The sequence below is a fragment of the Polistes dominula genome, unplaced genomic scaffold (genome assembly GCF_049000335.1).
Source record: "Polistes dominula isolate Pdom_NZ unplaced genomic scaffold, Pdom_raw_medaka contig_78, whole genome shotgun sequence".
Taxonomy (NCBI): Eukaryota; Metazoa; Arthropoda; class Insecta; order Hymenoptera; family Vespidae; genus Polistes; species Polistes dominula.
The window spans coordinates 2,509,101-2,522,589 of NW_028301042.1; the positions used below are offsets into that span (position 1 = coordinate 2,509,101).

Sequence of the window (13,489 nt, forward strand, 5' to 3'; positions counted from 1 at the left end):
CAAATGACTTTATGCATCCATTACAACCAATCAAAACTGTACTTCTGTCTGCAGAAGTTAAACTGGCCAATCAACGAATAGTCAGTTAATAATTTGGCGCCAAATACTTGGGACAATATGGCGTCAGTTCTTTTCATTTATCCTCGTGAGTTCCATTAGTTTAAGTGTTTTAACAAATGTTTAGGTAAGATTTAATCACTATAAATTTATATAATATTTAACATTTCATTGATTTTTTTATATTTCATTAATCTCGTAATATTGTTTTAATTGTATTTATATACATATATATATATATATGTTATATATATATTTTTATTATATTTGTTGGAATAAAAATTTTAGGTTGAACGTTGCTAAGCAACGTCTAGTATATATAGTTGATATAAACGGTGAAATGCGCAAGATAGTATGCGCGCATTCATAAAATAGATATAGTATATATGTATATATATAGTCGAATGAAGTTGAATAGGATATACGCAGCATCTCTCGATATCCAAGAATATCCATCCTAATGGCATGCTACTTTCGTTGGCTTGGAGAGCAATTATGAGAGAAAGAGAGAGAGGGAATAAGAAAGAGAAAGAACGGGAGAGGGTAGAAGAGAGAAATAAGAAAAGGAGAAAGACAGTAGGGCGAAGGCTCAACCAACCGATCGACCGAATCGTGTGTGCTGCTCACTTCAGTTTTCTTTCTGTCTTTTTCTTTTTTTTTCTCTCAAATATATACACATACACACACACATATATATATATAATATATATATATATATACATAGCACTCTCCCATCGAAGAGAGAGAGACCACGACACGACAACGACACAACACGACCCTGCACGACACTGCACGACACGACACGACACAACACGACACGGAATCGTTGAAGTAAGAGTTGGCACCGAGAGAGAGTTTAGTTTCTCAGCATCGTCGAAACGATTAAGGTAGCTCCGTTAAAATTCTCTTTCGCACGAATTTGAAAGAAAAGAGAAAGAAACATATATATATATATATAACTTTAGAGTGGTTCGGTTTCATCTTTCGAAAGGCCAATAAACGAACCGTGTGTTTCCCCTTTCTCTTTGCTAAAAGAAAATATATACACACATATAGAAAGAGTGTGAGAAAACAGATATATATATATTCATATTAAATAAGCAATTTTTATTTACATTTCTTCGTATTATGCATACGTGTGTTATATATTAACGTGGTATTATTAAACAAAACAAAAAGAAGATAATAACTCAAAGAATTTCGGTTTTTCGATTCTTTGCATTGGTGCGTGCGTGTGTTCCATGCGAGCTCCTCCCCTTCCCTCTTCTACGCGTTTATGTTATATATATATATAAAGACGTTTATACAAATTCTAATAGAAATTAATCCGTGTTATTATATTTTAATAATACTTTTCTTAGGAAAAGTTTATTTAATTTATAATATGTTAAAATCAAAAAAGAATCTGTCATTATATTTTTTTTATTATGTACGTATAATAGAGAAGGGAGATAATATTATTTTATTATGCGCGCCTAAACGTTTTGAAAACGCGTGTGTGATGTGTTGTGTATACACACACCGAAAGGGTTAGGGTGGTGTAGTCGGGTGGAGTGGGGTGGGGGAAATCGTATATACATAAAGTGCGCATGCGCGTACGCCCAACCGCGCGCAGGTACGCACGCGGAGGTGCATGATATTACTATTACTATACACATATACACAAACATACTCTCTCTCTCTCTCTCCTTTCACCTTTCTCTCTCTCTCTCTCTCTCTCTCTCTCTCTCTATCTATCTATCTTTCTCTTTCTAAACCTCTTGTTATCCTCTTGCCCTTAGCCTTGATCGAGAAACTCCGAGGACGAGTCGACGCGACGCGAACCACCGCGACGTCGACTACGATCACCAGCAGAACTACCACAATCAAAACAACCACCACAATCAAAACAACCACAATTATTATAATCATCACCACCATAATATTAATAGTAATAATCATCAAAACAATCATCATCATCATCATCATCATCATCTATACGAAGAAGACAATATCAGCATTAATTATTACGGACAGAGGAGAAAATTAGACATTAAAAGCAACGTAAAAAGGATTTTTCCTGCTGCCACTGTTGTTGCTGCTATTTCCGTTGCCGTAGCGCATACCGTTCGTTTTGATTTTGGTGTTGGTGTTTTGGTGGTGTTACTGATACTGTTAATATTACTGTTAATATTGTATTCGCCGTCTTCTTCGTCATTTTCGTCGTTGTCTTCGTTAGAAGAAGTGGTGTCTGTTGGTCTCGCATAAATTATTAATATGGACGAGGAAGAAATCGACGGTGTCAAGTCGCCCATTAAAAGACTCGGATCTACAAGGAAATTACTCGTATTTAACAGTAAGTTTTTTTTTCTTTTTTTCTTTCATTCATTCGGTTGTTTATTTGTCTCTCTCTCTCTCTCACTGTTTGTTTGTTTGTTTATTTGTTTGATTTTGTTGTTTGGGGGTGGTATATTTTTTTTTTCTTTCTTTTTTATTCCACCATTTCTTTTCCCCCTCTCCACCACCATTGCTACCACTCTACTACCCCCCTCCCCAACCAATCAATTTTACTGTCTTTATTTTTATCTGTTTGTGTTAATTGATTGATTGATTTATTTATTTATTTATTTATTTATTTATAATTATATATTATTTTCTTGTCTTTTGTCTTTTGTCTTTTGTCTTTTTAAACGAACAAACAAATATAATTAGTATCCAATCAGCGTGCTTTTTTCTTACAACTTTTGACTCCTCCTCTCCCTCCCCCTCTCCTTGCCATCCATAATCCCCCTCGTACCCTTTCTTTTTCTTCTTCTTCCTCTTCAATTCTTTGTTCTTTTAGTCCTTTCTATGTTCCTACGTTTCAATATTTTTCTTTTATTTCCTTTTAATTTAATTTTCTTTTCTTTTTTTCTTTCTTTTTTTCTTGTTTTCTGCCCCCTCCTCCTCCGCCATTTTCTTTTTATCTTTCCCATTATTATTCATTTCAATGTCACGTGTTAATATATATATATATATTTACTTAATGTATTTGTATTGTTTCTCCTATATAAATGTGCACACACCTGTAAGTATACCTGTAAATTTGATTGAAAAACGAAAAGAATCATGATTTTTATTATTACATACACACACACTCACACATTTATGGGATTTTTGTTATTTTTCATTTATTTATTTATTTCTTCATTCTCTCTCTCTCTCTCTCTCTCTCTATTTCTATTTCTGTTTCTATTACTTGTATTTTTTTTTCTTTTGCCCTCTTCCGCCATTTTTTATTTTGACTATTTATTATTCCTCTCTCGCAACTTACGCTTTTTCATATATATATATATATATATATACATACTCATTTATGTGTATATATTATTAGTAGAGTACTACGAACAATGTGCATGTGTTGTTGTATTCTGTTGTATCGCGTAGTACGATGCATGTGTGAGATTATGTATGGTTTCAAAATCGAAAATTGAAAATAAATATTATACACACACTTACGAAATGTGTATCGGCAATTTTCATTTTTTGTTTTTATTAAGTTTTACAATAAGTTAACACAATACAGTGTTAACACTTTAATGGCCGCACGTCTACTACGTAGTCAAACGCCGCCATGAGCCGGTATAATATTTTTGAAAAATTAATTTTAAAAAACTGAAATTAAATTGACGAACAAATTAACATAAAAAAAAAAACAATTTAACAACAAATTTAATTTGATATAATTATATATGAAAAGTTATAGATAAATAATTGGCCAATAACGGTTGTTGTTCCGTCTATCACATACATGTTGCGTAAAAGGCCATTAAAAGTGTTCAAAATAAAAATAAACTAAAAACAACTAAATTACACATACACACATACTTATTATCTTTAAAATTATTATTATTATTTCTAAAAACGTGAATTTGGTTCTTTTTCTTCTTTTTTTTAATTCTTTTTTTTGTTGTTATTTTTATTTTTTTTTTACTCTTGAACCCGCGTTAAATATTACGTGCGCATTCTTCCACGCGCACGATGTATATCACACATATACATATATATATATATATACATGCGTATACATTCGAATATACGTGCAACAAATACGTGCATTTGTGTATTTTAGTTACTTGCGAAAGAAAGAGAGAGAGAGAGAGACCTTGGAAAATGTTTCCCTGGAATTCAATCACACCGCGTAGATAAAGTTATTTCAAAGTTGTTTAGAAAAAAGAAAAAAAAAACGAAAGCAAAAGAACTTACATCTAAAAAGAAACAAGCAGATTATTTTCTCACATGATTATTAAATAACATATAATATATGTTATTTTCATTATATTTAAAATCATTCACTTTGTTATAACTAAATTTTTCCTTTCTTCTGTGTGTGTGTGTGTGTCACAACATGTGCGTGTGTTAATTATTTTGAAAGAATTTGAATATTATTTGTGTTTTTCGTTAACACTAGATATATCAGACCAGTCATTTTGACTGGTTGACGCCATTTTAATTCAAAATTTCTACTTTATGTAACATTTGAGTTCTGTAAATAATTAAACGTTTTGTTATTTAAAAATATCGATTAGAATTATTATTGTTAAACATTTTTTGTTATTTTTAAAGAGTAAATAAAGACTACAAGCCTCAAAAAGTATTTTTTTTTTATACACCAGTCATTTTGACTAGTGTGGTAGAAAATGGAGGTATTATATATATCTAGTGTTAAATAAAAATTTCTCTTTGTTTTCATTTTAAACGATTGTTATAACTAAATTTTATATTCATAATATGTGCATACATTAATGTTATTAATAATAATAATAATATTAATAATATTTATTGTGTTGTTTGAAAAGTAGTACGTAACGCGAGCAGTTGAAACATTAAAAAAAATCAATTCTATAAACGTTATTTAAATATTTATTTTAAGGTTATCTAATTAACATTTTAATAACAATTCTCAATATATTATAATGTTCTAATATTTTAATTATTTTCTTCTTATTTTTTTTTTTTATTCAATGTAAATGTTTATTTCTTCACATATCCAATTGGTAAAAAGGAAAAGAAATAACGTGGGCTGAGTCGGCAGGGTCGTAGTCATGAATGCGTGCAAAAGGGGTTCACAAAATTGAAAAAAAAAAAATATCTGTTTGTATTTGATTACACGAATGAATGAATGAATGAATGAATGAATGAACAAATGTGAATGAATCAATGAATTAATTAAAAAAGGTATTACATTGGTTGGAAATGGTCAAAATACGTGTTAGTAACCTTCTTGTTTTTTTTTTAGAATTGCGTCAGGGTTATTTATTTGTTCTTGTTTTCTTTATTTTTTCTTCTTTTTTTATTCCTGAGTTTTATCATTTTGCACAGGGCCTTTGCGCAATGTATTAGAAACGTGGGTCTGCCGAGATTGGTATGATTGATAGTAATGTAAACTAGTATAATGTACTCTTGGTCAATGGTGAAAGAAACGATGATCGACAGTTATAATCATTCTCGAGGAATGTTGGTTATATTGCATACCAGAAATGAATGCTGTTGCTGCTGTTACAACTACAACCACAACTACCAATCTACAACTATAGTCTACAACCTACAACTACAACTATAACCTACAATCTACAACCTACAATAGCAAAAGTAGCAACCAACAACAACAAGGACAACAACACAACAGAATCATTGGCATAATTCTGTTAACACTAGATATACGAATATTTTGTTCATTATTTTTTTAAAAACTTACCTAACCTACAATTACAACTATAACCTGCAATCTACAATACCAAACAACACAAGCAATAACAAAAGTAGTAACCAACAACAAGAAAAACAACAACACAACAGCATAATCCTCTTAATACTAAATTTACGGATATTTTGTTCATTATTTTTTTAAAAAAACTTACCTAACCTATAACTACAACTATAACCTGCAATCTACAACCTACAATAGCAAAAGTAGCAACCAACAACAACAACAACACAACAGCATCATTGGCATAATCCTCTTAACACTAGATTTACGGATATTTTGTTCATTATTTTTTCAAAAATTTTACCAACATTATGTTTGAATGGAAAAATGGTGGGGGTGGGGATGGTTAGAATGGAGGAATTTAATATTAACGTATATATTTCAATTACTTGCATTAAAAATCAACATTTTTATATTTTTTTTTTTAAATTATTATTAAAGTTTAATAATAATTTGAATAATGAATAATTTAATCCTTAACGAACGAGCGTAAGAGTATGGCGGCATTCGTTCGTTAAGAGTTAAAATGAATCAAATTAGCTCATATCAGTCCGTAAATCAAGTGTTGATCTAAACTTGCTTCGCTTTATTTTTTTCATTTTGATTTAATATTAACAATTATTATTACGAGGAAGAGTGGTGTTCTTTATTTTTAATCAACTTTTATAATTTATATATTTTTAAAGTAAACAAATTGATTTTATCGAAATATAGTATATTCCTGAACTTTGGATTAGTCCCCCCCCCCATCTTTAAGTAAATTGCTGAATTTTTTGACGGAAATAAAAAAGAAAAAAAAAATAACGATTTTGATCAAATTAATTTTATATCTCGAATTAATTCACACATTAATAATTATATATATATATATATATATATATATAATATAAAAAAATATATATATATATATGGTAATTGTATCATCAATAAAGTAATTGATGAATACGATGTGAATTATATATATATATATATATATATATATATATATATATATATATATATATAATGTCGTTCAATCTCAAAAGTCACAGATTAAGTTCTCATCTTTTTTGATTTAAAACAAAAAAAAAATAACCTAAAAATTAAATTTATTAATTATTTCTTATCAATAATAATGCATAAAAGTATTAACAAAAAAAAAATAGATTTCGTAGTTTAGAAAAATGTTTACTTTTCCGAAATACGTTTATTCAACAACACGTTGAGAAATCCCTAACCTAAAAGACTTAATAAATGTTCTATCATTAATATTATTATTATTATTCGAGTGAATTAATTCATTGAACACACACAAAATAGTTTAACATATTTCTTCTTTTTTTTCTTTTCTACAAAGCAGAAAAATTCTTCATTTTGTATTGGGATCTCTGGCACTTGAATACGCTATCTGGTGGCTAAATTCAAAATTAGAGTAGATAGGTCGAATTGCTACATCACGTGGGATCTCTAGTACTTGAGTATATGCTATCTTGTGGCTAAATTCAAAATTAGATTAGATAGGTCGAATTGCTACTGCCACGCCCCTGCCAGAGATCCCAATATTTCTTTAAAAAAAAAAAAAAAAAAAAAAATGTCTAACTTTCAAAATTCAAGCGTATAATGCATGTTGAAGAACCTTTAATCGAAGAAATTAGTCTAAAAGTCTGTAACTATAATTATTTTTATTTTTTGTATTATTATTATTAAATATTATTCGAGTTAATTCATTGAACAAAATTGTGCAAGATACATTTTTTTCTTTTTTATTTTATTTATTTATATATATATATATATATATATATATATATATATATATATATATATATATATATATGTAATCCATCTTCTTATTTTTTCCAAAGCTATGTGTTACCTGCTGTTACCTTTACTCTTTCACGGTTGAATAAAATTAGTCGATAAAATGATTAAAAGCTTTCTCCTTCTCTTTCTTTCTCTTTTCAAGCTTCTTTGATTCTCTTCAGCTATCCTATTCACATACACACACATAATACACATGTACACGTATTATAAAAGAGAGAAAAAACGATTATCTCGGAAAATAACTCTCTCCTTATTGGCCTGCGCGCGCGCACGAGCGCATTTTTACCTTTTCTTTAACAGCAACATCAGCAGCAACAGCAACAACAACAGCAATAGCAACAAAAGCTTGGTCATTTGCTTGTTTCTCTCTTTCACATGTCAGTGAAAGAAAATGTATATGTGTGTGTGTATGTGTGTTAGGTACGCATGAGAACACACGGGTGTGTGCGTCGTACTTACGTGTATGTGTGAGTGAATGAGTGAGTAAGTTGGGTACGCGTGAGAATACACGTGCATGTTTGTACGCGCGCGTGCATGCGTGTGTGTAGATATATGTATGTGTGTTTAGAACGCATAGGAATAAACTCTGTGTGTCTGTTGTGTGTGTGTGTGTTACGTTGAGTAAGTTGAAACACGTGAAAACACACGTTTGTGTGTACATACTTCGTGTGAGTGAGTGAGACACGTGAGAACATACGTTGTGTGGTACGTACGTACGTGTGAGTGAGTTGGGACACGTGAGAACACACGTGCGTGTTAGTGCGTATGTGTGCGTGCGCGCGCGCGCGCGTTTTTCATCCCGTTCAATATCGATCTCTCTCTCTAACGGTTAGTTCACGCAAGCAAGTACGCCGGTTATGCACCTCGTACGAACCCCAGGTAGGAACGTATCTTTCATCTCTGGTACCCTCTGCTATATCTTATTTTTATTTTTTATTTTTTATTTGTAATTTTTTTTTTATTTCTTTTTATTTTTTTCTCGATCAGTTTACCATTCATAATTGTTGTTTACTACGCGATCTTTCTCCCATGCGTTTTATGTATATTTGTTTGTGGTTTGTTTATATGTGTGTTATACATATGTGTATGTGTGCGCGCGTTGACACAAACGAAAGTCTCTTGAAAGAAAAAAAAAAAAGAAAAAAATAGATGCTTCCTGTCTTCTCTCAGAAAAAAGATATTTTTACATATATAAAAAAGCACTTAACCTCAACTTTTTTTTCTTTTTCTTTTTCTTTCCATTTATCTTTATCTCATGATTTTTATTATACGTTTGCTTCAAAGAATTCAAACGAAAATGACTTCTATTATCGAACATCTTTCCGTCGTCCTTTGCTCTTCCCCCCCTCCTTTACCACCCCCACCCTTCTTCACCGTCGCAATATCTTATTTTTCTTTTTGTTTTTGTCTTTTTTTTTTATAATTATATATCTATCCTCACTAAAAAAAGATACATATATCGAATCTTGTCTGAAACTTAATCGAACAATTATCGATTTTTGTATCGAACTATATTTTATGACCTTTACTGACCTTCATCGACTGTTACCGGTGTTGTTCCTTATCGATTTTCATTATCGACTATTTTTTTTTTTTTCATCGAATCTCCTCGACGATTTATTTCGATCAATTAATTTAGTTTTAAAAATATCTTCTTTTGGGAGGGAAAGCATATTTAAAATCTAAAAATGATTTTAATAAAATTTTCATAAATCATCGTTGCGCGCGCGCGCGCGCGCAATTTGAAACGATAACGTTAGTAGGTAGAGCTAAGAATTCTAATTGAAGTTTTTTTTTTTTTTTAAATAACAATACAAAATTGAAAAAAAAAAAACTCGTCCCCCGTGAAGTTAGTAAATGTACTATGTCGACGGAGGGTTAATTGCAAACTTTAGGTTGCAAAATAACAGTACATATACAAAAGAAAACTCGTTCCCCGTGAAGTTAGTAAATCCACTACTTTGACGGAGGGTTAATTGCAAACTTTTGGTTGCAATTAAAGCAATAACGTTTGTAAAACTGAAGATACTAATGCATTTTTTTTAAATAACAATACAAAATTGAAAAAAAAAAAACTTGTCCACCGTGAAGCTAGTAAATCCACTACTTTGACGGATGGTTAAAACATAGGAATAGGATATTGAAAGCTTTTGGCTGCAACTATAAGTGATAACGTTCTTAGAGTAAAACTAGCTGGCTCAACAAAATAAAAGATTAAGATGATGAAGAAAAAGAAGAAGAAGAAGAAGAAGAAAATGAAAGAAGATGAAAAAAAATTATTCTACTACATATGTTTCTTGATGTATTAAATACACGTAGTAATAGTAGTAGTTGTATATGTTAGAGGAGAGATAAAGAAGCAAACACATTCGTCCGTAACAGCAACTATCCCGGCGAATGAACGCCACGCCCTCGATCAAAAGAAATAAATAGAAAATTCTTATTACATTTGCTTCTATAAAATAGATGAAAAGAGAAGATAAAATAAGATAAGAGTGTAAAATAAAATCAAAAAATAATATAATGCAATTTCTCATTCTATCATTTATACCGTTATACACGTGAAAAATAATCATCAATTTATCATATACATAATTAATGATATTTATGATAACTTTTACACTATAAATTTAACAATTTTTATTCAAATCAAAATTCTACATACATTTGCAAATTTATTATTTAATTATTATCATCATCATCATCATCATCATCATCATCATCATTTATATCTTCTTGTAATGTATAAAATATTAGAAACAAAAAAAGAAGAAAATTGTGTATATGTAAAACCATCAATAAACATATATGTTACATAAATTATATATTGTATAGAGCAACCCCAATATACCGGGTGGTCGGATGAATAAAGGAAAGAAAGTAGAAAGGAATAGAAATAGAGAAAGAAAGAGACAAAAGTATATAATGCACACGTTCACGTTTCACTTCCGTTACTTTTACACGCGATTTCTTCTATGTGGGCGTATATATATATATATATAGAAAATGAAAAAAACCAAAGGAGGAGAGGAGGAGAAGAAGAAGAAGAAGAAGAAGAGTTTTGTCCGGAAATCCCATCGTCGAAAATAACTGCTCTTTGGCTTTTCTCTACCACCAACGACTGCTTGCTTTCTGGCTAACGCGTTTTCTTTCTAACGAAACTCTCTTTTATCCTTTATGATACTTTTTCTCAAAACATTCTATAGATTTTCTCGTAATTCTAATATTATACATATGTTATAGGTATAATATTAATAATATAATATTAATGTGTATAGGTATATTATATAATATATAAATATTTTATATAAATTTTATATTTAAATTTTTAAATATTAAAATTTATCAATATTTATATAAATAATATGATATAATCTAAATAACCTATAATATAACCAATATAACCTATATAAATTAAAATAACAAATTATTATTATAATATTATATTAAATTATATATATTATGTAAATTATGATATATATATATATATATATATATATATATATATAAAAGAAAACAAAAAGATAGATCAATTAGAAAAGTTATATTTGATAAAATAGAAATTTGATAAGAAATTAAAGTTATCTTTTAATATATTATATTTTATATTATTATAGGTTATATTATCAGATATTTTCTATTACTATATTTTAATAATAATATATTATTAAAATATATTGTATTTACATTAAGTTCTAATGTCATATTTATTATTAATCAGTTACTATTATCATTGAGAAAAATCATTAATAGTATTCATGAGAAATAATGAAAGAAAATTAACTTACAAAAATAAGGGAGTGGGTTCATTACCAAATGTATCATTCTGAAAATAAGACAAAGATATATATATAATTAAATATATATTAAATATTATAAATATATTATTATTATTATATTAAAAATATCATTTATATAATATATATAATATTTATATAATAATAATAATAATAATTTATAATGTTATTTTAATTTATAAAGGTTACATTGGTTATATTATAGATTATATAGGTTATATAGGTTATATTGGTTATATTATAGATTATATAGGTTATATATATATATATATATTGCAAATATGTATATTGCATTATATTATTATACTATTGCAATATATATATATTATATATATCAATTAGAAAAATTATTAATAATAATATAAATTTTGCAAAAAAAAAAGACTAAAGTTCTCTTTATTCGTAGATTATGTAAAAAAATCATTGATACAGATGATATCAAAAATGATATAACGCTAATCTTAATATAAAAATAAAAAAAAATTATCAAAAGATATTAATCACAAAAAAAAGATACAAGCAAACAAACATTATTGATAAGAGACAAAGAATAATAATCACTAATACTATTAATGAGAAATAATGAAACAAATTTAATTCACAATGAGACAAGGGGGGAAGGGATTGGTGGTAGAGAAAACAAAAATAAAGTAAAAATAATAAATGTATTATTTCAAAAATAAGAAAGGAAAGAGAAAGAGAGAGAAGAGAAGAGAAAGTGTCAGAAATATTATAAAAAATTATCAAAATTATTCTTAAGGATAATAACATTAATCTTTAATATCAAGTGTAAATAATATTATATCAAAAAATATTATACTAAACTATTACATATTATATATTAGGTCATTAAATATGAAATGTCTGATTTCGAGATAAAAATAATCCGAGTAATCAGACATTTCATAATTAATAACCTAAATATATATATATATATATATATATATATATATATATTATATTATATATTATATATTACAAATTATTTAATATTAATAAAATAAAATATCACAAAATAAGATAAGATACAGCAAACAGATATTATTGATAAAACAAAAATAGTCACTAATTTGACTATTTTTCATCTATTGAAATAAGAAATAATGAAACAAATTTAATTCATAAAGACAAGAGAGAGAGAGAGGGAGGTGGGTGGTAAAGAATAAGAAAAGAATTAAGTAAAAAAAGTAAATGTGTATCATTTCAAGAATAAGGAAGAGATATATATATATATATATAGAGAGAGAGAGAGAGAGAGAGAGAACAGAGAACACAGGTTTGACTTGCACACTAGTCGGTCAGAGTCACAGTCATGGTCACGCTTCAAGGGTTGAACACTCTGCATATATATATATATATATATAATACATATATATAAAACACTGTTGGTATTATAGTATACGGTGAGAGAAGAGAGTTCACCGGCGCGTAGAGAGGATACAACACCCAAACCCAGAGAGTGCTGCTGCTGGTGCTGCTTCGAGTACGAGTTTAGTGTGTGGTGTGTGTTTGTATGTATATATATATATATATGTGTGTGTGTGTGTGTGTGTGTGTGTGTGTGTGTGTGTGTGTGTGTGTGCGTCCCATCCATTGATTCCCCTACTCTCTTTCATATTTCTTTCTCTCTTTATCTTGATCGTTTTTTTTTAAATTTTTATTTTCTTTCTTTCTCTTTCTCTCTTTCTGTTCACTCACTCGTTCACTCCCTCACTCACTCACTCACTCACTCGTTCGTTTGTTCATTTTTCATCTCTCTTTCTCTCTCTCTCTCTCTCTCTCTCTCTTACACTAACTCATACTCTCTAACACTATCTCACACTCTAGTGAATTATTTTTCTGTATAATACGGGACGACGAGTTCATACAAGGCCCTACTACTCGTCCCTCGTCTAACCAAACTCGTGTCAGTCAGTGTAACACCATCTTGCCGAGCTGGTGCACGCACGTATCACACATCGTGTGTTTCTTACCAAATTATTTCATTCATTGATTATTTATTATTACTTTCTTTTATTTGTTTACAATATTGAAAGAGATAGATAGATAGATAGATAGATAGATAGATATAACAGATAATATAATTCATTCAATTTATTTATTACAT

At 28.8% G+C, this 13,489-nt stretch overlaps 1 protein-coding gene across 2 annotated transcripts in view; it reads left to right on the forward strand.

The window, feature by feature from the left end:
• Nucleotides 1-102: 102 nt before the first annotated feature.
• Nucleotides 103-13,489, forward strand: part of LOC107071724 (rho GTPase-activating protein 4) — a 40,511-nt gene continuing 27,124 nt past the window's right edge. Inside the window, exons 1-2 of one of the 2 annotated variants that reach the window (XM_015330959.2) lie at nucleotides 103-184; nucleotides 1,839-2,392. In XM_015330959.2, the coding sequence (XP_015186445.1) occupies nucleotides 2,314-2,392 (79 nt within the window). In that variant the 5' untranslated portion in view covers nucleotides 103-184; nucleotides 1,839-2,313. Of the gene's footprint in view, nucleotides 185-807; nucleotides 945-1,838; nucleotides 2,393-13,489 lie in introns of those variants that run through there. The other variant, XM_015330958.2, reaches the window with a different exon arrangement.